The sequence below is a fragment of the Macrotis lagotis genome, chromosome 1 (genome assembly GCF_037893015.1).
Source record: "Macrotis lagotis isolate mMagLag1 chromosome 1, bilby.v1.9.chrom.fasta, whole genome shotgun sequence".
Classification (NCBI taxonomy): domain Eukaryota; kingdom Metazoa; phylum Chordata; class Mammalia; order Peramelemorphia; family Peramelidae; genus Macrotis; species Macrotis lagotis.
The window spans coordinates 424,771,083-424,798,951 of NC_133658.1; the positions used below are offsets into that span (position 1 = coordinate 424,771,083).

The following is a 27,869-nucleotide window of genomic DNA, read 5'->3' on the forward strand; positions in this document are numbered from 1 at the left end:
GTCTGAAAACATTTAAAATTATTTATAATCTAAGTTGATTAAACATTATATGTAGATGAATTATATTTATAATAACAAAACTAAAGTTCCTCTTTAAAGTATATATTTTAACAAATATTCCTTTTCTAGCCTAGCAGTTCATCCTGATAGGATCACCATAGCAACAGGCCAAGTTGCAGGTACATCTAAGGATGGAAAAGTGAGTTGATATATTTTTCATGTAATCAAAATTAACCAGTCAGGTGAAAAATTTCTACTGGTACTATTGAAATAACTTGCTTAATTGTTATAATTTTCAATGACTGTTTAATCACTTATTAGAACCCAACTCTAATTTCTAATTTAAAATGTCCAGACATTTAAGATTAAAATGATCTTATCAACCAAGTCTTAGTCCCATGCCTCATTGTGGTATGGAGATGATCCTGGGTTCCCAGAGTCAATGTCATTGAAGAACAAACTCTGATAGGTTCTAACATACTGGAATGCTTTTGTGCATGGTCCTAGCATTGACCTGCCTGGCTAAATGCAGAAAGACCACCAATGATGGATGAATAATATAAAATGGCCTTTAGTTTTGTAGATAGTCCTTCTGTTTTATAATGATGATGTCAGTGTGATAGAAAAGGGAACAGCAATTGCCAAGGCACAGAGTTTTGACTGTATATAAGTATAAATATATATTGCTACTCTATACATACTTTTGTTAATTATAACAATCTTTAAATTCTCATTTCAATGAAGGTAATCAATCAGTAAACATTTATTAAATGCCTACTATGTGCCCAATACCACTTTTGTTGGGGAAGAAGAGTCAGAAAGTGAATGATAAGGGAACATAAGGAAAAAAGACTGAAATGTCAAATATCTTGAAAGGAAGAAAATTTCATTTAAAATATAAAGCACAAGCAGATAAATCTACAGAGAAAAAAATCCTAAAACTTGAAGGAAGGGTGAGTACCAAAGCTCAAAGAAAATACAAAGTTTTCTTTAAAAATATTACAAGAAAAAGGAAGTGAACCAATGCCTAATGAAATAAAGAACCCTGTGGAATCTCAAGAGACTGTGTAATAATAAGAAATTCTAGAATAATTCAAAAGAAAAATGAAATCTAAGAAATTAAGAAAGAATAAATGTCAGAATTTATAGCTTTCATAGCAGACATAATTAGCAGATTAGAAAAAACTTAAATCCACAGGAGCTAGTTTCTTCAAAGAAATAAAAGCAAAAACAACATGTTTGAATTACAAATAAACTAAAGTGGAGAAAAGAAAAAGGGAGTGATGTTGAAAGAATACATGATTTGTTTATAAGAAAATAGCATTGACCTTAAGATAAGACTGTAAAGAAACAACTTAAAGATTTTAAGTCCCTAAGAAAAACTTGACATATTGAAAGCCTGAATATTATAATTCATGAATTCCAGAAATAATTCAAGAAAATTTTCTGAATTTCTGAATATAGGAAAACCCCATTTGAAAGAATTCATTGACCATTTACAGGAAGAAAAAAATTAGCAAGCGTATACTTCAAGACACCCTGTGGTTAAATCTAGTAATTCCAACTACAAATAACAAATTCTACAAGTAACCAGAAAAATCTGATTATATATAAAATATTTATGAAAGAAAGTATAAAGGAAAATACATATATATAAATTAATGGAAATTTAAACAACCTAAGATTATTCTTCACCTATCAAAAACTCTAAAAAGGAATGGTATGTTCTGAAAAAAAAAAAGGAGTTAAAGATACAAATCAAAATGAAATTTTCTATAAAAAGATAGAACCTAACATTCATCATAAAAAGATGGACATTCATTAAAGGAGAAGTATTTGAGAAAACCATATATACAGACACACATATGCATACATATATGTATGTATATTTATATATATAAATAAATGCTGAATATTAAAATTTTAAGCACACCTAGATGACAGAAATATAAGAAAGGTAAAAATAAATACATTACCAAGGAAAGCATAAGTAATAAAATACTTCTAGAGAGCCTCATAGACTATTTTTAAAAAGGAAGAAAGCCTAATATTTAAAAAAAATGGAAAAGAGGAACAATTACATTTCTTAAAGTGTAAAAGAAGCTAATGATACAAGCAAAATTGAAGTGCCATATATTAAATCCCACAATGTCCTGTGGGTGAAGCAGACGATCAATGAAGTTTTTATTAAGTTTCCACTATGTGCTGGGTATTTGCTAAGTGCCAAAAATATAAATATGAAAAAGAAAGTGAATACTTGCCCTCAAGGATTCTACAGTTTAATGGGAGAAGACATAGAAATACAAAAAAAAAAAGGTGAAAAATGAGAAAAGAAGAGGGCTGAGGACATATTACAGTACAATCCAAGGAATGAAAAATGAAGGGATGGCTACTCTGGTAGTCCTCTTGAAATGGAAATTTGGAAGGAGTTCTTTACTGCACTCTCCATCCCTTCAGTAGAGGAACAGAAGGTACCAAAACTGATAGACTTGTAGGATGACAAATATTTCTTGAGGAGGTTTCCTTGAGGCATAGAGTCTTATCCACGGAGAAATGAAAATGGGAAATGAAATCAGAATGCATAAATGGGGAGAGAGGGCATGAGGAGAATCTGAGTGAGAAGGAAAGGGCTAATAACCCCCATCCATTCATAAGAAAGAGTTGCAGGAGAATGATAGGAGTAGCAGAAGGGAAGGATTGAAGCTGGGGGAATATAAGAGGGATGTCTCAAGGGAGGGAAGGGGTTCCCATAAAAGGGCAAGTACCCTCATGGGGAAGAGTTTTTTGTCTTCAATGGGAAATGGAGACCTTACAATTAATTTAATCTGTGGGTTGTATAGGGACACCACCTTCTTTCAGAGTGTGTTGTTATCTCCCTGCATAACATATTGGCTTAGAAAAAAGGATTTTGGAACTCCTAAAAACAACGGGCACACAGAGGTCCTAGGCCCAGAAATGACCCAGCATGGTCATTGGGAAAGAGGACTGATTATGGCAAGGGCACAGTAGTACAGAACTAGAGGATTTGGTAAAAGATAATTTCCACCATGGAGTACTGCCTATATCCACATTATTTCCTTCATGAATTGATATTTCCAAGAGTGAGGCACAATAGCGGAACAAAAGGACAATGAGGCAAAACCTATAAAGGCAGTAACAGAAATTTGTTGGAAGGAGCACAAATCATATACATGTATCCTTTAACTACATTAGGAGTGTAAAAAAATTAAAGATAAAATAAATATATAAATCATAAATAAGGGACTAAAAGTTCAGAATAGAAAAGGAAGAGAATTAGTGAAGACAACAAAGTAGAAAATTAGAAGTTAAAGAGAAGGATAGGAGAAGGGAACTATTTAGGGAAAAGAGGGCATAAAATAAATTACCAAATAAGGAAGAAAATTAATAATTGACATTGAATCCCAAAATGAAAGAGTAACCTAACAAATGGGGTGGAGGGGAGGAATATCCTGCAATCCAGGATTGCCACAAGCAAAATGAATCATAGGGACAAAAAACTGACTTAAAAGAAGTAAGATAATTTAAAAGAAAGCAGTAATAAAGATACAAATGAAGGAAAGCATAAATCTTACTCTTATAGTTTAAATTATTAATGGATTAGACAGTCCAGTAAAATGAAATAAAGTGATTAACAATAAAATTATATAAAAGAGCTGCTAGGTGGCACAGTGGATGGAGCACTACAGGACTGGCCCTGGAGTCAGGAAGACCTGAGTTCAAATCCAGCCTCAGACTTTTAATAAAAACCTTAGCTGTGTGACCTTGGCCAAGTCACTTAAGCCCATTGTCTTGCAACAACCATAAATAAATAAATAAATAACAAAGACATACATAGGATCAAAATGAGATGCTAGAACAAAATTTACAATTCATCTAAAGATTTTTTAAACAGCAGAAGTTGAACTCAGAGAAAAATCAAATTCATGACATTAATGGGTATAAAGAAGAAAGTTGCATTATATTTAAAAGAACAATAGACAATGAATCAATATCAATATAAAACTTACATATTCCGAATGACATACCATCCAAATTCATAAAGAAAAATTAACCAGGGGCAGCTAGGTGACACAGTGGATAGAGCACCGGCCCTGGAGTCAAGAGTACCTGAGTTCAAATGCGGCCTCACACACTTAATAATTACCTAGCTGTGCGGCCTTGGGCAAACCACTTAACCCCATTGCCTTGCAAAAAAAAAAAAAAACACTAAAAAAAAAAAAGAAAAATTAACCAAATTACAAATTTGCAAACTGCAAGAAGTTAGAGATAATGTAGAAGACATTAATATTTCATTCCCAGAACTAGACTCTTTTAGATGCAAAATTTAGATTTAAAAATGAATAAGATAGAGGTGAAAAACTATTGTTGAAGCATATAGAACTAAAAAGTTTTTTTGTTATTTTCTAGATGGGACAACTAAAGAATACATATTTATTGGCACTTAATGACCCAAAAATAGATAGGGCACAAAGAAATTGCAAGAAAATGTGAAAAGAAGAAATATTAAACGTATCCTTAAGAGATAAGAACAGAGACTAAAAAAAATGAAAATTTAAATAATAAGTATATCAAAGAACAAATCATAAAAACAATTACATGAAAGATAATTATAATGATGAGACAACATAATATTTCTGGAATTAAACTCAGGAATTAATCTATTAATTTAAAAACCTACATTGATAAATTAAAAGGATTAATTAGCTGGTTATATATTTTTTTAAAAGTGAGAAAACTCACAAATAAACTCAGTTAAGTACAGAAGATGAAATTTTGAAAGCTGGGAAGAGTAAAGACTAGACCCAAAAAACTATTTAGAACTGTTATAACTAAAATCTGGGGTGTTTTTTGTTTTTATAAAAAGACTTAACAAAATTGATAAATTAGTCATTCTCACTAAAAACAAAGTAAAAAAAGTTAAACTAGTTAGCCAATGAATAAATCTTTAATTGCTTATGTGCCAGGCACTTTGCTAATGATTAGGGATACAAAGAAAATGAATATTATCCTTGCCTTCAAGAAACTGGCAACATACAATCATCTATGTATACGCATATAAAAATATACACATATATACATATATAAATACATATATATGTATGAAGACAAAAAATAAATACAGAGTACATGGTATTAGTAGCTAAGGTTTGGGAGGAGATCAGAAATAGAACTCAACAAATAATGTTTATTACATTTAAAACACAAATTACCTGGAAGCAAACTCCCTGTTTGACAAAAACTTCTGAGAAAAACTGTAAATTAATTGCAGAAATTAGGCATCAGACAGTATCTTATCCCATATTCTACAAAAATTCAAAGGGGCAGCTAGGTGGTGCAGTGGATAGAGCACCAGCCCTGGAATCAGGAGTACCTGAGTTCAAATTCTGCCTCAGACACTTAATAATTACCTAGCTGTATGGCCTTGGACAAGCCACTTAACCCCATTGCCTTGCAAAAAAAAAAAAAAAATCAAAAGAAATGTGTGATCCAACCATTAAAAGATCATATTATCAAAAATTATAAGAGAATATCAAATACTTTTCATAGATATGTAAAAAGGATGAATTCTCATCCAAACAAGGGATATAAACAGTTACTAAAGATAAAATAATTTGTTTACCTGAACAACTTAATACAACAAAAATAAAAAGAATCTCTGATGATGGGCGGGACCAAAACTTTGCAAAATTATCTTTGATAAGGGCCTGCTTAGCTAGATGGCTCAAGGAATAGAGTGCTGGGCCTGGAGTCAGAAGTCCTGACCACTTAGACACTCACTAGCTGTGTGACACTTGGCAAGTCTTTCAACTTTTGATTGCCCTAATCCATTGGAGAAAAAAATGGCAAACCACTCCAGTATCTGCCAGGAAAACGCCATATTGGGGTCATGAAGAGTCAGACACGACTGAACAATAACAACAACAATCCGAGATATACAGACAACCAGCAAATATAAAAGCACAAAAGCTTTTCCTTAATAGGTAAGTGGTCAAAAGGATATGAACAAATAGTTGGCAAAAGAAAAATCGCAAACTATTAGCATTTATATGAAAGAATGCTCCAGATGGCTAACAATAAGAAATGTAACACAACATAATCTTGACGTTTTACCTAGCAATTAGCACACTGGAAAGCTGCTAAAAGATTAGAATAGTCATTTGTTGTGAGTTCTGGGCACATTGGTACACAAGGTATTTTTGTTGGAGTTATCAATTGATCTAGTCATTCTGAAAGTAATTCATAGTTGCTCAGAGAAAATGAGTAAAAAGTGTATAACCTTTGATGCACAGTTTCTACTAGTGAAGAAAGACATATATATAGACTGTGTATAAATATAAACATGCATACATACATACCTGTATATATGCACACATTTATATATATACATATATATATAAACTTTTTGTACTAATAACTAGAAATAAAGTAGATCCCCATCAATTGGGAAATGGATAAAAAATAAAACCATGGTACATAAATGTAATGGAATATTCATGGATTGTAACAAACAGTAAGCAGGATAAATATAGGTAGAGATGAAGTAAAGAACCAGAATATAATAAACACAGTAACTGGAAACTGCAACAATAACAAAACAGTTAAACTAAGTATTTCAAAATCATAATGAATTTTTTATATGTTGATTAGAATTATAATTTTGAAACATTCTGTTTAGCTGTTTTATTGTTGGTATACTTTCTATTTCCTTTCATCCTCTCCTTTTTTATAAGGGAAGCTTCTCTGGGAAGAGGTAAGAAGAATTCAATGGAAAATACTGGTTATATGAAAACAAAAGTAGATGAATAAAATTTATTTAAAGATAAAATCTTTCAAAATGGCAAATCACAGGGCAGTTAGGTGGCACAGTGGATAGAGCACCAATCCTGGAGTCAAGGAGACCTGAGTGCAAATCCAGTCTTAGACACTTAATACTTACTTAGCTATGTGACCTTGGGCAAGTTATTTAAGTCTATAATCTTGCAAATAAAATAAAATAAAATGGCAAATCACTCAACTGAACATCAGTATAATAGACTGTTTTGTCATATGAAAGTTTTCCCAATTTAAAATAAATTGCTATAGTAAGTATACAAAAAGTCTAAAACCCACCTCATTTAACAAATACTTGATCCTAATGATCAAACATAAACTTTGTAGTTAAGGGCAACCTGGTTGAGGATATAAATTTATTTGTAAAAAAATCTTTGAATACTATGGCAGAATATTGTAAAAAAATATTACTTCATAAAGTAAGATGCACTGGAAGGGAAAAATTTTAAAAATATCTGACAAGACACTGAAGTCATTCTGGGGGCATTTCAGGATAAAATTGGAAAGAGGAAAACAAACATGAAAAGTGGAAGATATCTGTTTATTTTTATAACAAACTTTTTTTCTCTATCATTGATAGTGAAGCCACCAAATTTCAGCCCTAACATGATAGTCCCAGATGTGCTATATAAAAAAACAGAAATGAAGTGAACAGAGATGAGATGAATAGCTGTATTAGGTCAATTATACATAAAGGAGGTTGATGCTGGAAGTGACACAATTTGGGGAGTATTGCAGGATCTATTCTCCAGGTAAATAAAGGAAATATAAATAGCATGATGGAGAATCTTAGACATTTTTGCCAAAAAAAAAAGCAATGATAATAATGATAAGTCCAAATGTTGTTCTTTTTATACAATTTTTTGTGAAATATCTACTCAAGTCAGAGGCATCATTGACAAAGATCTGAGAAAGGATTATTCAGGCTTTTGTGAGTGATGATCTATACCAGATCATAGCATTATTGAAAAGGATGGAGAATTCAAAACATGATAGGTCTTCATATACTAGAAGACAGTTATCTTGCCCTCCCACCAAGTCTTCTCTTCTATACCCTAGATAACCTTAGTTCCTTTAATAAATCCTCATATGGCCTGACCTCAAGCCTTTCACCATTCTAGATGTCCTAATCTAGTTTCTCCCCATCTTGTTTTTGTTTTTCCTAATATATAGTGTCTGGAACTGAGCACAGTATTCCAGATGTGGTCTAACCAAGTCTGAAATATATTAAGATATCATATCACTTGTACAGCAAGGAAGAGGAATCATTGGTGGAGAGCCCACATACTACATTAGTATCTGTATAATAGCAAGATATCTAGAGTAAGATTCCCCAGGATGTCGGGAGTCTTATAAAAGATTTATGTGAGATCATGGATAAGAGGAGCACAGGATGAGATAGTATGACTTGATTGTAATCAGCATAGTTAAAGGAAGTATCTACAGCAATGATATCATAGATTTCCTCAAAGTAAAAAAAAAATTATTGATTTTTCTCTCCTCTTCAATACAACTTATACTAGCTCTAATAAAATCAATAGATTTTAATTTAAAAATTAATCTGAAAAGAATTAGAGCTAATGTCACTTGATAACTATATAGCTGTCTGCAGTTCTTGAAATGTATTATCAAATACTATTTCAGATAAAATTCTTAAGATTTCTGTTTTTGCAGCCTACATATTGAAGTTGGGAATGTTGGGAGAGTTTGACAGGAATGCTACTCTAATCCTCCATTTTGACTTCATCTTCCTCAGTCATTTTTGTTTTTTCAATCCAAAGATTTTTCCAAGCAGAAAAAAAAACAAAATAAGAGTTGAATAGCTCTTACCTTTTTCCATTAGTCATTAACATTCTCAAATTGAACTCAATTTTGAAATCTTTATAAAAACAGAATTTTTTCCAGTGAATATTTGAAAAAATAATTTAATAAATTAAAATAAAAACCAAAAATATTGCTTCTGTTGTTCCTTGATGGTTTGCATTTCAAATAACATGTATGATAGAAATCAAATTCCTATAATGTCATCAGATCATGGAATCATAAAAGTTAGACCTGGAAGATCTAACTTAGAGATATCTAACTTAGAGATTAATTTATATGAGTCTACCTTCTACCAACAAAAATAAACCTTCCATATCTTAGTAAATAGTTTCATGCATATCCAGGGCCAGACTTTAGTGGTAAGACCTTGTATTTTAATAGATTGATCCTCAAGTGACTGATACAATTTGAAATCCAAAGCATACTTAGAGTCTTCCTAGGGGCAGCTAGATGGTGCAGTGGATAGAGTAGGATGGTACTCTAAGGAGGACAATATTTCGATTCCCACCTGAGACAATTGACTCATACTAGCTGTGCGACCTTGGGCAAGTCACTTAACCTTGATTGGCACTGGATGTGAGACAATTAATATGACCATTAAACCCAGATAGTTCTGAGGAGAAAGTGAAGCTAATGACTTAGTACAATCCACTCGAATCCAATTCATTTGCTTGTCTTGGCATCACTTCCCTAATGTTGTGGTCTTCTACAAAAATGAAGGACAAACTTAAGACCTGGTAAAATTTGTTTCCTCTGGCATAACCTTTCTAAAACCACATTTACTCCTATTTCACAAAGATGCTAATGCATTTAAATTGGAAAATAGTTTACTGGTTTAGTTCCAATAATAATCAGAATTTTAATAATAATGATTTGCTTTGAAGGACTCAGGAATTTATGTGTTTCATAAACATGCTTGGGAATGGTAGTGATGAATTTCACTATACTTATTAAGAAAATATAATATACATCATATTTACAGCATATATGTACACATTAATTTTACAGCCTATATGTACAAAGCAATTTATGTCCCTAAATTCTAGAAGTCAGCAAAAATAGGCAGAGTAAATTTTAAAAATAGCATCATAGGATCATCAGATTTTGGAGGTAAAATTCATAAATTATAAATTATATCACATAATCTTTTACTTGATAGTAAATAAACCATTTTTGGTGATTGACTCAAAAAATAATGTGTTTCATTTGTCACGTATTCAAAAGACAGATTTATAATATCTTAATCCACAGACCACTTTATCATGGTCGACATTATTGCTCAGTCTTTTTAATTCCTTCAGCTTTAAGAAAAAAATATAGATAAATTGACATCTCTACATTTTTGTTTTAATAGCAACTACCACCACATGTACGCATCTGGGATTCTGTTACATTGAATACACTACATGTCATTGGAATGGGTTTTTTTGACCGGGCAGTCACCTGTATTGCTTTCTCTAAATCTGTGAGTATATAGGTACTTGAAATTGATTTGACATTTAACAATATAATATATACTTAAATCTTTGTATTCTTAAATATATTATAGATTGAAATATAATTGTATGTATTCTGTTATTTTATACTAATCTGTTCATACTAAAGTATAATATTACAGTATGCTATACTATTCTCTACACTATAGTATATTCTATACTATAGATGTAACTATATTCTATAAAATTAACATTTATGAGTAAATGTAAATACAGATATTACTTTTTAAGGAAGACTGCTAATATGAATTGAAATCCATCTTCCTTTAGGCACTGGAAATCAGAATTATCCTTTTTCAGTCATTTAAAACAGAAAGAGTGCTTCATTTTTGGCTCTTCTCTTTTTCCCTTCTATACCCTCAGCATCCTAATTTTCCCTACCAACACCTTAATGTGAATGCCATATTGGGCCAAATGTAAGCTACATTCTTCCTCCAAGACTAACTTGTCATAAAAGTCAAAATATGATCTATTATGAATATTTTAGCACATTTCCTATGACATAAAACTTCATTTTATTTGCATGCTCAATATTCTCAAAATTAATTATAATTTTAGGATTGGAAACTTTATTGAAAGGAAAACATTTAACCAATTTTATGTTTATTTGAACTTTTCCTGTGATTAACTTTGTTTTTCAGAATGGAGGAAGTAATCTTTGTACAGTAGATGACTCCAATGACCATGTGCTTTCCGTGTGGGATTGGCAGAAAGAAGAAAAATTGGCAGATGTCAAGGTTTTGTCCCAAATCATTCATTCATTCCTATATTTTTGTTTGGACTAGGATATTATTCCTCATCCTTGGTGTCAACTTGTCAGATCTGTTTTCCATTAGACATAAATTCCTGCTTAACAATTCTGTTTCATATATTAACCTATTTATTCTTCCAGTCAAATCAGATGAGCCATCTAGGAGTCATTTTCATTGCCTTCTTCTCCTCTAGATTCAGTCACTAATTTTCCTTAACAGTGTGCCTGAGAATTTCTCCTTTCTATTCTATTTGTATCTACCTAGGAAAATAGCTAAAAAAAATAGAATGCATAAAAGTTCTTCAATATCTGGAAATGCCTGTTTTGTCTTTCTCTTGAATACAGCATGCAAGATATATACTTAGCCATGTTCTTTGTTGAAAGATCATAACTGTCCTCTATATTAAACTGATTCATACCATTCTATTCATATATATCTCAATAAAATTGTTCCTAATGAAACAATGATTTTTTTAAAGTTTCATTTATTTCTTTTGAACTACTATAATAAAAAATTAATAAATTATTCTATGCAATTCTATGCAATCTTTTCCTTAATTGTGTGTACATTATATTGTTCTCTGGTACTTAACATCTGCATATTTTATTTTTTCAATTTAATTATAAACTATGTGAGAACAAGAATTGGGGTTTGCCCTATCCTACATTTATATTGTTAAACTTCCAAATTCCTGGATAAACATAAAATTCCTAATAACTGATAATGTTTTTCATTTTGTGAGTACTGCTTCAATATGAGGGAACAATGTGATTTTTAAAAATTGTCTTGCTAGTAAATTTGCTCTTGAATAACCTTTTCCTTTCTTATTCCCCTTTTACCCTCAAAAATTAGGTTTGAGGAATGTGGAAATATTTTAGAAAGAGATTATTAAAGAAAAATTAAGCAACATTTTAAAAATAGTTGCATGAACATACAAAAATAAAAATTCTTTTAAAATGTTTCAGATGAGCAGCATTTTTTTCCACTAGCAATATAGGGGGTAGGGGCAAAGAGAATATTCAAAATAACTAAATAGTTATATAGTTTTAAGATATCTAAATATCTAACATCTAAATGGATATATAAATAGTTGAAAATACAAACAGTTATTTCTAATACTTATTCAATATAAAATTTGCTATTTGGAGTATTTTTGATAATGAAAGAAAAGTTTGTTGCCTTTGATAATGTATTCTAAGCTTTTTAGCTATAGCAAATATTTTATGTAGAAAACTCTTCTTTCAGTGTGGAGAAAGGGAATTAATCATTTACATTCCTTATGGATCAACACATAATGTAGACAGATGGGTTCTAAATTTAGAATGAGATGTGGTTCCAAATCCTTGCTTGGTCACTTACTAGAAGATCATTCATATACTTGTGGGCAAATCATTTAATCTCTAGATGTCATTATCTCTCCTGTGAAATTGAGATAATATTTATGCTAACTACTTCACAGTTGTGTTAAGAGGGAAGTGCTTTATAAATCTCAATGTAATATGTAAATGTGAGCTATAATTTGCTCTTTGTGGAGAAAAAGTGTGTTCTAGACTTGTGATTTCATTACTGAGAAAATACTCTAGAACATCCTGCTACTGATACAGATCAAAAGTTCATCTGAAACTTAAACTGAATCATTCTTACCCAAGGACCTAAAGAAAAATTTTAAATGAACTTTAAAAAAGTTAAATAAGGAACACTTCTTTCTTAGAATACATTTTGAGTTCCCTATTTTAACTGAAAAATATTTTTTATTATTATTGTTTCATAGAATCCTGGCTATAGAATTAGTAAGGATCTCAGATATGATCTAATCCAGCACCGCAGAACTAAGGCTAGAGAAGTAAAAAGTCTTAGCTATATTGCACACAGGTAGTCAGGGAGAGATAGGATTTGAAATAAGGTTCACTGCTCCAAATCTAGTATGGTTTTTCCACTGTACCATGTGTATTATTCTGATAACTTATGATATATGTATTATATGATATACATATCAATATGTATCAAGACAATATCAGGGAAAATATACCACTAATCACATTTATAACTCAAATTTACTTTTTTATGTTTAATATTTAATATGATGCATTAATTTTTACATTTTTCTTAAAGTGTTCTAATGAAGCTGTTTTTGCTGCTGATTTCCACCCTACGGACACCAATATTATTGTTACATGTGGAAAATCACATCTTTACTTTTGGACATTAGAAGGAAATTCCCTTATTAAAAAACAAGGATTATTTGAGGTAAGGTTAAATTACATTTTTTTCTTTTAATAAAATGAAATGTGATGAAGAAAGTAATTAAAATCACAGTTGCTATATTTAATTTATACAGAAGCATCTAGCTTTTCTACCTTTCCTATCAAATTCCACATGTTCAAACACTGCATCTCCAAATCAGAACTCAATCTCTTTTTCTCAAAACCACTTTTCTTCTGAACTTACCTGTTGCTGTCATTAGCGTCCCTTGGGCTCGCAGCCTTGGCATCGCCCTCTCTTCCTGGCTCTCACATGTCTGATCAGTTGTCAGATCTTAGCCTTTCTGTTATCACAACATGTCCCATAGGCACTCACCCGAACCATCCCTCCCCGTGCCCTCATCCAGGTGCTCTCACCTGCTCTGTTCTCTGCCTCGAGTCTCACTCTATATAATCCAAATAGTAGGCAGATTGATTTTCCTAAAGCAGAATTGTATCCATGTCCCCTTCCCCCCTGCCCCCCCCATCTAGTAAACCCAACCTGTGCCTTCTGGCATCAAATAGACCCTTCATTATTTGGTGTTGAAAACTCTCTCCTATCTTTTTGAGATGTTGCACATATTACTGCCCTACACAAATTCTGCCCTCCAACTGGAGGTGTGGAGGTTATTCCTCCTTCCCATTTATTCCTCCCACAGGATATTCCATCCTCCTTTCCATGCCTCTCTACTAACTGGCCTCCTTTCCCTCTCCCTCCCAGATGCTCTGCTTTCCTTCAAGCTCAGCTTAGAGCACCTTCCACCCAAAGACTGTCCTGATCCCACCTCCCCCAAGTCACAAGGATGAATGTACATATAAGTGTGCATACACACACACAGAGAGAGAGAGAGAGAGAGAGAGAGAGAGAGAGAGAGAGGGCTCCCACTCTACTTTCCTTGCTTCCCTCATGTAGACTGTGGTAAAGTGGAGACACTTTCACTTTTATCACAAATAGCAAGTACTTAGGTTGACTGTTTGAGTGTATCTGTGCTAAGCCAATAGTCAATTCTGACCCTCAAGAATCAATCATTTGACCTTTTTTTAATAATAGATTTAAGATTTTCATTAGTCCTACACACTTGGTTTTGAAGAAAGGGAAGTTCTAACTTGCTTTTCTGTGTACAGGTAATATGATTACTAGTGAAGAAAAGGAAGTGATTTTGAACCCCTCGCTGTGGGGCAGCGAGGACCAGAGGCCTAGGAGAATGATTTATTGTAGGTGATTACACTAATTTATTAAGTAAGAGGCCCTGTAAAATTTCATGACAATAAATTCTCTTATGAATCTTTTCATGCTTTGAAATATAATCTTTAATTATCACCTGTTGAAATACTTTTCTTCCTTTAAGGTTCAGTTAGGTGTATCTCTTCCTCTGTGACCCTCCCCCCATACCATCCCTTTCTGTCAAAAGGCATTTCCCCTTTTCAGATTTTTTTAGATCACATTATTTAGATCTCTTCTCTGCCCCTTCTCTTTACCATTTATCATACTTCTCTGTGTACATTTGCTTTAAGGGCAATACTGTGTTTCTCTTCCTGGTAGAATACTTATTGTATATTAGGTGCTTTAAAAACAATTGCTTAACTGAATTGAGAAAAATAAAACAAAAATTATGGGCAAAAATTAGTACAAACCAAGTGTTAAATAATGACACTTTCAAAAAAACCTTGAATATAAGTCAATTATCATCTTAAAGATTTTCTCATTTCTGTGTTTTTATTTTAAGCAGTAGCTTTCAGTGGTATCACTTGGCCAATTGTTTGGTTTTTATGTAATAACAATACTTTAGAATTGGGGTCTTTTAACTCATACTCATTTCCCAATATATTCCAGTGATGTTTAAGTTTAAATCAGAAGTGTCAAACTCATGGGTGGCTTTTCCTCAGAAGTAGAATGTGATTGAGAAATGTTTAACAAAATAAATAAAAATACAATACAGCATACATACTGGTAGCTTGTAGTTTTCAAAATGTATATGCAGCCATTTTTACTTAATTTTTTGACACTACTGGTTTACATGACTGCCAGTTGTTGGGATGTCCTAGAAAGACACTAATTAGAAGTATTCTAGAAACTTATTTCTTTGAGGGAGAAAGGGCTAGTAAGGAGGAAAGCAAAATAGAGTAAAAGATTGAAAAGATTGAAAAAAATAGAATGAAAACGACTGAGGCAAAGCATGGAATGTCTCTGATGTAATCACTAGCTACTAAAGGTCCATGAATGTTAAAGAAGGAAAAAAGTAGAGAACAGGTACAGTGTGGAAAGTGGTCTGGGGACCTTTGTACAAAAATCCTAAGGGGGATAATTCCTTGCTTTCAATGCTAGTCTCTCCTCTGCCTCCACTTTTTTAAAGAGTTAAAAAGAAATGCATAGTCAGATTTTTAGGCTGATTCCCTTCAGTTTCTCTCCTATACAGAAAAGTCACCTTCACTTGGTTAATTATAATAGAGAAACTACCACATTGTGAAGAATATCAGGTTATAAATTATATTGTAGGTAAATTATAAGTGCACATCATAGAGTTTGGTATTGTCCAATTTAAAAATAAAGTTAAATAAGAGTTTGTTTTTGTATTCCAGTATCTCAGGTTCAATTAGAAAAACAATTCAGCACCTTCACAGGAATCAGTTTCCTCTTTCTCAATTTACCTATCTTTTGTCATCAAGTTGGAATATTGTTACCTTCTAGAATATCGGGAAATAAATATTCTCTCTGACTTTGTTCTTCAGGATTTCAGATGTCTTTTCCCATTTATATCTTTCAAGTCCTATTCTGATTGCCCCAATTCTGTCTTTGTATTTAGATTTCTTCACTCACTATTTTGCTTTTCTTTAGTTAATTTGTTCACAATTCTCTTCCCACCTAATTCAATATTCCTTGTTTTCCTGTTATTGTTTGTCTGATAGTTTCTTGTCAGTTTGGTGCCTACATTTCAAACTGACACTTGCAAGTACAAGCAGAAGGCATGTTATACTGATACCTGTTCAGGAGAAAAGAACAATACAGATAAAAGCCACTTTTTTTTTTAAGATTTTTTTTGCAAGGCAGTGGGGTTAAGTGGCTTGCCCAAGGCCACACAGCTAGGTAATTATTAAGTGTCTTAGGTCAGATTTGAACTCAGGTACTCCTAACTCCAGGGCCGGTGCTCTATCCACTGCACCACCTAGCCACCCCTAAAAGCTACTTTATAAAAAAATTTACTTTAGCAGTTCTGTAAGAGTTTGTCATTGTACTAGTTTAAATTTTTCTTCTAATCCACCCAGAGTAAAATCCCACTGTAATATAATATCTTGTCTCTTATGTCAATGGGACCCCCCCCAAAAAAAACACAAAATTATCACCTTATAGCCAACCTGGTAATATATGTATAATTTGTTTATTTGGTATTTATTTGATAAAAATTACATGATAATAATTTTATTATAAGATTAATAACATACTGAAAGATAATCTCTTAATTTAATATATATATATATATTTTTTTTTTCACTCTATAGAAACAAGAGAAGCCAAAGTTTGTCCTTTGTGTGACCTTCTCTGAAAATGGTGATACCATTACTGGAGATTCAAGTGGTAACATCTTAGTTTGGGGAAAAGGTAAGAGAAATTTTTTGAGAGACTTTTGTCTTGATACTTTAAAAAGGAGTAATGTTATTATTATAGTGAATTTTAGGAATTATTCTAACAAAGTTCAGTTATACTTTAGTGAAGATTCTCTGAAATTTAGAAAAATATATTTGGAGTCAAATCCAAATTAAATGGGGAAAATAAAAAGCACTGGGAGGCAGCAGAAAGTTGGTGGATAAGACCTGTGACCAAGTTTTGTTTTGCTATTCAGTAGAATTAATAATTTAGTTAAAGTCAAAGTGGCTTAATGGATAGAGGGCTAATCAAAATACTAGAAAGACCTGAATTTAAGTTTTGTTTCTGACATTTTAATTGTGTGACCATAGGTAAATTCTTCTTAATGCTCCCAAAGAGTTCTTTACAACCATAAATTGGAAGACCTTAGAAAACATCAAGCCCAATTCCCTCATTTTATAATTGAGAAAACTGAGGTACAGAAAAGCTAAAAATTTGCCCAGAGCTGTAGTGCTAATGAAAATCTGAGGTGGGACTTAAGTCACTGATCCACATCAAAGGGCAAGTCCTCCCTCTGTGTTTCCTATACCAGAAACAAGTAATGATGTAGTGGATTGAGAGAGGAAGATTCAAGTTAAAATTTGGCCTCAGACATTCACTAGTGGTGTCACACTTAGTGTGTGACCCTGGGAAAGTCACCTTCCTCAACTTTAAATGAATCTAACAACAGTCCCCATTGTTCAGGGTTATTTTCTTCTAGTCTTTTTTAATTAAGGCAATAGGGTTAAGTAACTTGCCCAAGGTCACACAGGCAATTATTAAGTGTAGAGGCTGGATTTGAACACAAGTCCAGGGCCGGTGCTCTATCCACTGTGCCACCTAACTGCCCCTCTGTTCAGGGTTATTTTGAGGATTAAAGGACACAATATTTGTAAAAGTGCTTAGTGCCATATCTAGCAAATAATATGTGATATGTAAATGCTTATTATGTTCCCTTCCCCACCAAAGAAATCAGAGAACCTGGCCCAAACAGAAACCTTAAACTATTTACTCAAAAATAACATTGCAATTAAAGGACTATAAAACTATAAGTTGATTTAAATCTACAGTTTTATAATTATTATTTCAGTGAACCTTTAAAAAAAAGTACCTGTTATATGCAGTTCAGAGTTGTCAAATTTATTTTTGCAGAAATCCTTAGAACTACATAGACTGTAGTAATGATGATAGACAATAATGCTTAAATTCTTGATGTTTCCTTATTTTGATGCCTGTGTTCATATGATAACCCATCAGTGCCTACCTGTTCTTTGCAGTTCTTCTCTGTAAATTCTACTAGGGCCTTCCTCACAATCTCTTAACATTATGTAGAGGCCAGTGAAATACACAGTCTATCAATCATTTATCCCTCCTTCTCACTTTCTGACAAGCTCATCTTTTTTTCCGGTCATAGATCTCTGAATTGACCTCTTTTATACTATTTTGCAAAACTCTTCTTTGGTAATAATAGTGTAGTCTACTTAAACCCAACATGTGCTACTCACTTGTTGTATCCTCAATTTTAATTATGGAGTGACTGCTATTTCATGATTTGCAGCATGCAAAATCAAATAGAAGTCTATTATTGCTAAATAAAAAAGATGGATTTTTGTTTCAGTAAAAAACTTGCAATAATTAAAAGTACTTTGCTTTTTCCTCCATTCAGTCCAGTTCATTCTTTTCTATTTATCAAATGCTATGCCTGTCTATGATGTGTGTCCTGATGGTCCATCCAAATGCATATCACAGTCTAGGTAATGGGCTTTCTTCATCATGTAATTTTTTATTTGTGACCACATTAATCTAAATGCTCATGAAATATCATGGATCTCATTTAGTAGACTAACATTCCAGGATTTGATACAGTTTCCACAATGTCATCTAGAAACAAGAATATCTGGAAAACCTCACTATCTCAAAGAAGCTTTTATATTGGACTCTGCACAAGATATTGTCCATAATCTGACAACTTTAATAAACATGTTTCCCTGTTTTGTACCTTGATTAATATTAATAATTAGAGGGATCCTTGAACAAAGTTCTCTGTGATTACCTAGTTTAAGGAATTTTTTGGGATTTTGACATTTCAACAGAAAGTACCTTGTTAGAAGAGGAACATTAAGAGAGTATTTTCTAAATGAGAAATGCCTTTTTATAATCATAAAGAATATCCAAAGTGGAATCTTGCATTCTTGAGATTCTTCATTCAGCTATATGATGTAGATGTTTGGGGACTGGGATATTAGAATTCATGTAGACTGTCATAAAGGAGAAAAATCTTACAAAAATCTTTTAAAATCCTTTCCATTTTGTGATTGTGGCATTTTTGTGGCAAATTGGTACTCATTTTTCCTTCTACTTCTTACTATTTTATGAAGTAATACTGCTCAAAATCTTCATTCTATTTCTATGTTAAGAGCTTATTTAATTTTTCTTTCTTAAACAAGTCTTATTAATGCCTGTTAATTTTGTTTCACAGTCATTTTCAGATATATCTTCCTTTCCTCCAACACATACTCTCTGTGAGGTCTTTCTTGTAATAAATAAAACAATTAAACAAAACTATCCTGCAGCAGTGGCCATTCCTGATATTATAGACCATACTATGCTCAGGCCTATATATCATAACTATTTTCTTAAGAAAAAGGTTGGGAGGTGTGAGATATGGCAGGTATTAAGTAATATCATGAAAAAATGACTTATGTTTGTAACACAGAATTTGGACTTCATCATTCACCTGGACTGTTATAATAACCCAATAAATGTTCCCCCTGCTTCCAGGCTCTTGCCTCTTCATTCCTTCTAAATACATTTGTCTAATTATTCATCCTAAAGAATTGGTACGAGTACATTAGTTCCTTGCTCAAAAATATTCAGAGGCTCTGAACTGGTACTATTTTCTCCAGAATAGCATTTTAAAGCCCTCTATTACATGACTTCAACCAGACTTTATAAACAAATTTCATATCACTCCCTGTCATAAATTTTACATTCTAGCTAGAATGACTTATTGGCTTCTATTGAACTTGGCATTCCATTTTTCTGTCTCTGTCTTTGTAAAGACTGTCCTGAATACTTTGAATACTCTCTCTCTCTTCACTTTTCAGAATCCCTATTTTCCTTTAAAGATCACCTCAAGTGCCACCTGCTACTCAAAATAATAAAGTTTATTATCCTGATTGTTAAGGCCCCCTCCTTTTTCATTATTTGGTGTTTTTCTTTGAGGAGCGAGACTTTTTCATTTCTCTCTTTGCGCCAAGAAATTATGTTGCACATAATAGGCACTCAATATTTATTTAATTGAGTTAAATTATTAGGTGCCTAGGATGTAAGGCAGTGGTAATACCAAGAGTAAAAGCAGATGATTGGGGGGGGGGGGGAAGCAAACTTGATTTGTTTGGCATTTTAACCTAGGACCATTCTCTTTCTCTTTTCACTTCCTAGAGAGTACTCTGAGAATTGACTCCTCTCTTTAGAAGATGGTACCTAAGAAAGCAAAAAGCCCCTTGAACTCCATCTTTACCTATGCCTCACAGAGTCAAATGTAGAGGGATTATTGATTCATGGGTATTGCGGTACCACACGACTCACAGGTCCATACTACTTGAACCATTAACCTCCCAAGTAGATTTCAGTAGTTTTCTTGAAGTTCCCTGGAAATGCCAAAGTTTATCTTAGCTGCCTACTTGATCCCTCACAATGAAAATAATTTTTCTTATGTCAATTAATTCTTTGTACAGTAAGCTTTTTCCCCTTCTGCAATTCAAAAGAGGTCTGAGCACTTTATCATATGCTATATGAGATGCCTTTGAAATAGGTATCTCTGAGGATTCTTTTAATTTCTATTTTACCCTCTGCTTCTAGAATCTCAAGGCAATTTTGCTGTATTATTTCTTGAAAAATGAAGTAGGCTCTTCTCCTGATTGTGGCTTTCAGATAGCCCAATAATTTTTTAAATTATTTCTTCTGGATCTGTTTTTGAGGTTGGTTGTTTTTCCAGTGAGATATTTCACATTTTCTTCTCATTTTTGACTTTTTTGGAAGAGTTTTATTTCTTCCTGATTTCTTATAAAGTCATCAGCTTCCTCTAGTTCCATTCTGTATTTGAAGGAGTTATTTTCTTCAGAGCTTTTTTATCTCCTTTTCCAGCTGGTCAATTCTGCTTTTTAAGTCATTCTTCTCCTCATTTGCCTTTTATTTTGCTTTTTCCATTATGCCTAAACAGGTTTTTAACATTATTTTCTTCAGTTATTTTTTTGTATATATTTCACCAAGCTGTTGATTTTCATGATTTTTCTGCATCACTCTCATTTCTCCTCCCAATTTTTCCTCCACCTCCCTTAATTGCTTTTCAAAGTCTTTTTTTTTTGAGCTCATCCATGGTATAGCCCATTTTCTATTTCTCTTGGAGGTTTTGGATATGGAAGCTTCAGTTTTGTCATCATCTGAGTATGTGTTTTGAACTTCCATGGAACTAAAGTAGTTCTCTATGGTCAGATTCTTCCTTTTTTGTTGTTTACTCATTTCCTCAGCCCAAGACAGCACTTACAAGGCTATGGGGGGGGACACCACACTGGGACCTTTATTCCTCCAAGATCTTATTATGCTCTCTTGCCTGTACTTTGATATGTAGATGCCCCCCACTTCCCTCTGCCCTGGGGCTATAAGGAGGATCCTGCTATCTGAGTATGGAAGCCCAAACTGCAACTTGGATCTGAGTGTAGACAAACAGCAGAGTCCTACCCCAGGAAGAGCAGAGAAATCTCTTCAGACTTCCCTTACCATCTCTGGGGGTGCAGGCTGCCCTCTCCAGATTCTCATTGCAGATTCTGCAGCCTGTGCTCCTCACTCCACACTCATTCCAGTGTAGCAGAGTTCTCTCCCTGTTCCTTCAAGCTATTGCCAGTGATCTCTGGGCTGGGCTATGCTGTGCTGTGGCCACAGCTTTTTTTTTTTTTTTTCCCAACCCCTGGTACTGGTGAAATACACCTTTCCCATGAAACTTCTAAGTTATCTTGGACTGGGAAAATGAAATAGGTATTTCTTTGGAATGGGGAGAATGTCCCTCTGACTTCAGAAGTCTTGGTTTCACATCTCAGTTTTGATATTTGCTAGCAGTGTGATCATAGGCAAATAAACAACCTTTCTCAACATCATTCACCTTATACATAAAATGAGAATAATAACACTTGTACTTTCTACCTTAAGCAGGTATTATGTGGGAAATACTTTCTCAATCATAAAGTACTAAATAAATGTAAGTTACGGTGAATTATTATGTTATAATAGTATACACAATTAGCAATTTGATACTTAAGACTAAAAATTAAATGATGTTTGTAAATGGCCAAATGTATTACATCAGATAATGTCCTAATTACGTTTTTCGTTATCTGTGTAGGTACAAATCGAATAAGCTATGCAGTTCAAGGGGCCCATGAGGGGGGTATTTTTGCACTTTGTATGCTAAGGGATGGCACACTGGTATCAGGAGGAGGAAAAGACAGAAAACTCATCTCTTGGAATGGAAACTATCAAAAACTTCATAAAACAGAGGTTAGACAATAAAACTTTTAACTTATGGTTTATTTTTAACACAAAAGTACCATTTTAATGTAGGCTTTCACTTCATAAGACCAATTGTTCTTTCAGGGAAAAAAATTGTATGCCCTTATAACTATGGGTAAATTAAATGGTAATGGCATATGTGATTTTTGTAAAAGCATACTTTGGGGATTTAGTGTCACTAATCTTTAACATTTGAAGTGGTTATAAATTCATTGTTTCTAAACTTGTCATAATAGAATGAACAATCAACTTAAATGGGATCATTATTCTTATTTTGATATATCTGTGGAAAATATTTCTGCTATTTTTTACTTTGTAAATATTATTACCTCCAATGGTGACCCAATTCCTTTGTTAACAATCACTTAATTCTATAATTTATATTTATCATTTTAAGGCTGCTTAATGCAGTTTTTACTCCAGGATGAGTTTTAACAAGTAATTTTATCTTCCTCCTATATTCACTAAGTGATCTCCCCCACACTCAGGGAAGATGTGAACCAGGTAAACAGCAATATCAAAGGAAAAATAAATCCTGTTCACCCCTAAAAGGTTCTGAGGGGTAGAATAGAATGGAGAAATTAGAAAATTTTCCAGCTTCTTCTAAGGGAGGTTTATCACTTGGATCCATTGTACATCAGAATCTATTACAGCAAATTCCAAATTAGTATTCCAATTCTCTGATCATATTGAAATTTCATTATGTTTCAGCCTCTTTTTGTTTTTGGAAATTTCCCAGGAAAAATTCTGAATTGGACCATAATGTTGAAAAGAGTAAGCTGCATTGCCTCAGTGGAGGTCAGCAATGGAAGTAAAAACAAATCCACAAAAGCTTGATGATGATAATAATAATATAACAATAATAATAATAATAATATAGTACTTTCAAATTTTGCCAAATATGGAAGGCTCAGAAACCTATTATCAGTGAAATTCTGAAACTTCAAACAGAACAATTCTGATGAGGAAAAGGGCATTTGTCTAAAGAGACCAATGTGATTACAAAGGAAATTCATCTACCAATTTAGTTCTATCAAAGAAAAATAAAAAATAACCTTGTACAGAAGATTGGAAGCAAAGGAAGACAAATGTAGATGTGAGTCATCATCCTCTAAATATAAAAACTCAGAATTATCAGAGTCTGACTCATAAAGTTAAGGACAGGAATACTTTTTTTTTCTTAGTTGTGTTGGAGAATCAAAGGATATTCAAGAGGGGATAAAATTATTGACATAGTACAATTATAACTCTACATACTCACTTCTTATTTTGTATTTCCCCTCCCAAGTCAAATAATCTTTGGAATGGAAAAGATAAAACAAAAATAGCTAATAAAGAGTTGATAATCCAGGGAAATAATGTGAGAGTACTTTTAATGAATTCAAGTCCCTGGACTCAAATAGATTACATTGTGAGGTAAAACTGGCAAATGTGATTGCTGAACAGGAAATTCTCAGTGATCTATAAAATCTTGTGGCAAACCAGAGAAGTATGGTAGCACCAAAGAAAGGGAAATGTCATAATTTTTAAAAGTTATGTAGAGAATAGAATCTAGAAGCTATTAGCCATGAACTTGTCTTATTCCTGGCAGTATTCTAGAATATATTAAAGAGAACATCTAGATAAATAAAGTGATCATGAAGTGGCTATTTTATTTTTTTGACATGGTTACTGCCCAGTAGATCATTGAGAATGTTTTAGATATAATTTACTTACAATTTGGCAAATTGTTTGACAGAGACCCTCTTGCTTTCCTTGCGCACAAGATGGAGAGAATTAGTACTGATAAAAATGTTCAGTAATTAATATCTGATTCTTCGGAATCCCATTTGTAGTTTTTTTGGCAAAGATACTGGAATGGTTTACCATTCTCTTCTCCAGTTCATTTTACAGATAAGGAAACAAGGAATAAGATAAGAAAACTATATTATATATAATTACTTGCCCAGGGTCACACAGCTAGTAAGTATCTGAGGCTAGATTTGAACTCGGGGAAATGAGTCTTCCTGAATCCTGGACTAGCACTCTGTCTACTACACTAGCAAGCAAACTCATTATTTGTCTGGACTGCAGCCAGTAGAGCACTAATTATTTTTGTAATGATTTTTTTTTCAGTGTCACCTTGAAAGGGACTCTTTATTAATGTTCCAGGAAAATGTATTGTTGAGTATTTTTATCATTGAATTAAAGTCATAATATGTTTATCAGATTTGTAGAATGCACAAAATTTATTACTAGCATACTGGACGACAATTAGAATCTTGATGAGCTAAAAGCTAATAAGATAATAAGATGAAATTTCTAGGATTAAATGTAAAGTTCTATTCTTGCCTATCACAGATTCAAGAAAGAGGTTTGGTTAAATCGTCTACCAGGAAAAAAACTTCTGGTTTATGAGATTTCAAGTGCTATATGAGTCATTAGGGTAGCATGTTAGCCCTGAAAGCTAGTATGATCTTAGAATGCATTTGGGGATAAGTAATTTATGGCAGAGGTGACATATACTCCAGATTGTAACCCCAAGTAGCAGATTAAATACACTTGGGAAATATATAGCAAAATAAATAAAAATACCATAAAACATAGATTACATTTTAAAACTTAAGTCAATATCAGCTCACAGGGATGCTTATACACAGATTAGTGGTTCCCATTACTATTTGGGTTTGTCATCACTGATATATAGAGGAGTAGAAAAAGTGATAATCCCATTGTACCCTTCCCTGAACAGACCACAGCCTGGAGTATTGTATTCATTTCAGGATACCACATCTCATGAAGGACCCTAATGATGTAGAAAAGTCTACCAACTTACAATGTTTAGCAAAACTTGAGAAATAGTAGACACATCTTTATCTGTTTTGTTTTTCATTTTCTTCATGTCTGCGTCTTTTTGACCTCATTTGGGGTTCTCTTGGCAAAGAAAATAAATGGTTTGCCATTTATTTTTCCAACTCATTTCACAGATGAAGAACCAAGGCAGACAGGGTTAGATCATTTGCCACTGTCTAGTAAATATCTGAGATTAAATTTGAACCCATGAAAATGAGCCTCCCTGACTCCAGTAGTTCTTTCTGATGTGCCATCTAATCTATCTGGTGTAGGAAGCAATGGTACAAATAGAAATAGTTTCCTATTCGGTGTCTAGGGAAGTGTACTAGTTTAGTTCACTTGAAGATAATTCTAAGGTCATATTTGCTCCCACCTGCTCAAGAATCCAATTGTATTTGAGTGTTTGGGATGATCTTTTGACATACCCTAATCAGTGAAACATCTATTGCTGTCTGACCACCAAAACATTTCATAGGCTGTATATAGCAGTTCTTCTGTAAATTACCTAAAACTTTAGAATCCAGGATCTAACACTCTTAACTGCTAGTTTTATGAAACAATTCAAATGCAAGGTCATTCCTTTGCTTTCAAATCTAGAGCTGCTAGAATTTCATTAAGGCTTTTTATTTCCTGTTGATAAAATTGTCATCATTTGCTTACTTCCTCATTTATTCAAAGTCAAAAAATCTGACATAATTTATTTTAGTTCTTTCTAACTCCTAGAGAAGTACCAGTATTTTCCCTATAACTATATTGATACCTTTAAATAAAATTTCAGGTAAACATACACATAAGTGTGCTCATCTGGGTATAACTACTTACAACACAAAGTCATAAAAGCTTGTAATTATGCAAATATACACAAAACCTTTGGTTTTCATCAGTGTAGGAAACTTTCAGCATGAAAGCTCCCTTTATCAGTGGCAGTCATAACCCATTTATTTTTTTATTAGAGAAGTCTTAGGCTCTAAACTAAGGAGCTAAGAGGATAAGTGGTTTCCCCAGGTCACTTAGTGGAATACTCATCAGGTGTACTAAACTTCCCTCTTTGCTATCTTTCATAAAAACTTTCAGTTTATAGTTGCTTGAATGGACAAGGATAAACCTTAGAGCACTCTTCTAAATCTACATCAATCTCATCTTATCTATGCAACAGAAATTAGGCATCCTTAAGTAGGCCCCAATGTATGGTACATTGATTGAATCACTATTCACTTTTTAATGTTATTTCCCTATATTCCAATTATGTTTTCCTGCCTTTAGGGACAGACAACATATTTCCAGAATTTTCCTCACATAGCAGGTCCTTTTTGTTGGCTGTTGAGATTTTGCAACCCAGTATGAAAAGTTTTGTGATTCTTAGAACAATTATGCCATGCCACCTAAACTCAAGTTCTCTTTTCTGCCTTATTTGACTCCTGAATGTCTGGTTATCTCCTTAATTCATCATAACCTACCTATTAACACATAAATATACTACTGATCACTCATCTCCTCCTGTGCTTGTACTCTTAACATATCCAAGGTGTGATTTACAATTTTAAAAAAAGCATAAACTCACACCACCACTGCCTACAGAATAGCTTTTTTTCCCCCTCATTTAGCTAGAACATTTGAACTTAGGGAAACAAATATCTTCTATTCCTACCTAAAGCCTTTTCTCTTCTGACCCTAGGAAAACATCCCCCTTATAAGAACCAATAAACCTATTCAAACTCTTCTCCTTATTTCTAGACTTGCTATGTTTTCAAAGAAGTAGTTTTCACTTCTCTAAGATGGCAACTAAGACACGAGTTCAACTGTGACCTCAGTTCCTAGCAGTATGACTTTGGGCAAGTTGCTTAACTTCTATTTTCCTCAGTTTCCTCAGCTATAAAAAGGGATAATAAAAGCACCTACCTCACATGATTACTATGAGACAAAATTTACAAAGCACTTAGAATAGATCTTAGCACTTAACTTTCCAAAAAGTTCACCTTTTTTTACCACATTCAAATATGGTGCTCATGGTTCCATTCATCTTATTAGTTATATCCCTGTACTCTATATCTGTCAATGGATAGTGATGCTGGCACAAATATCCTGCCAAATATGATTCTGTTTGTGATGCAAAATTAAAGTTGAAGCTATCTATAGTCACATGAAAAATGCTCTAAATCATTCTTGATTAGCAGAAGGCAAATTAAAACCTCTTACCTATCAAATTGGTTAATATGACAGAAAAGAAAAATGACAAATGTTGGGAAAATGTTAATATGACAGAAAAGGAAAATGACAAAATGTTGGGAGGCACCAAAGAATTGTTGGTGAAGTTATGAACTGAGCCAATCATTCTGGAAAATAATTTGGAACTCTGCCCAAAGGACTTTAGAACTTTACAACTTTATATACCCTTTGGTTCAGCAATATCACAACAAGTCTTTATCTCAAAGAGATTTAAAAAAAAGGAAAAGAGCCTATATGTACAAAAATATAAAAATATTTATGCAGTTCTTTTTATGGTAGCAAAGAATTGGAAATTGGTTCCTCATCAATTGGGGAATAGTTAATTAAGTTATGGCATGTGATTGAGATGGAATACTATTGTGCTATAAGAAACAATGAGCATAATGTTTTCATAAAAACCAAAATAGATTTAAATAAATTGATGCACAGTGAAGTGAGCAGAATCAGGAAAACATTG

At 32.9% G+C, this 27,869-nt stretch overlaps 1 protein-coding gene across 11 annotated transcripts in view; it reads left to right on the forward strand.

Moving 5' to 3' along the window:
• Positions 1 to 27,869, forward strand: part of EML1 (EMAP like 1) — a 311,896-nt gene that overhangs the window by 224,415 nt on the left and 59,612 nt on the right. For all 11 annotated transcript variants that reach the window (XM_074213065.1, XM_074213063.1, XM_074213064.1 and 8 more), the window contains 6 exons: positions 130 to 199; positions 10,031 to 10,141; positions 10,814 to 10,909; positions 13,037 to 13,171; positions 16,663 to 16,762; positions 22,188 to 22,342. In XM_074213065.1, coding sequence (XP_074069166.1) covers positions 130 to 199; positions 10,031 to 10,141; positions 10,814 to 10,909; positions 13,037 to 13,171; positions 16,663 to 16,762; positions 22,188 to 22,342 — 667 coding nt within the window. The remainder of the gene's footprint in view (positions 1 to 129; positions 200 to 10,030; positions 10,142 to 10,813; positions 10,910 to 13,036; positions 13,172 to 16,662; positions 16,763 to 22,187; positions 22,343 to 27,869) is intronic.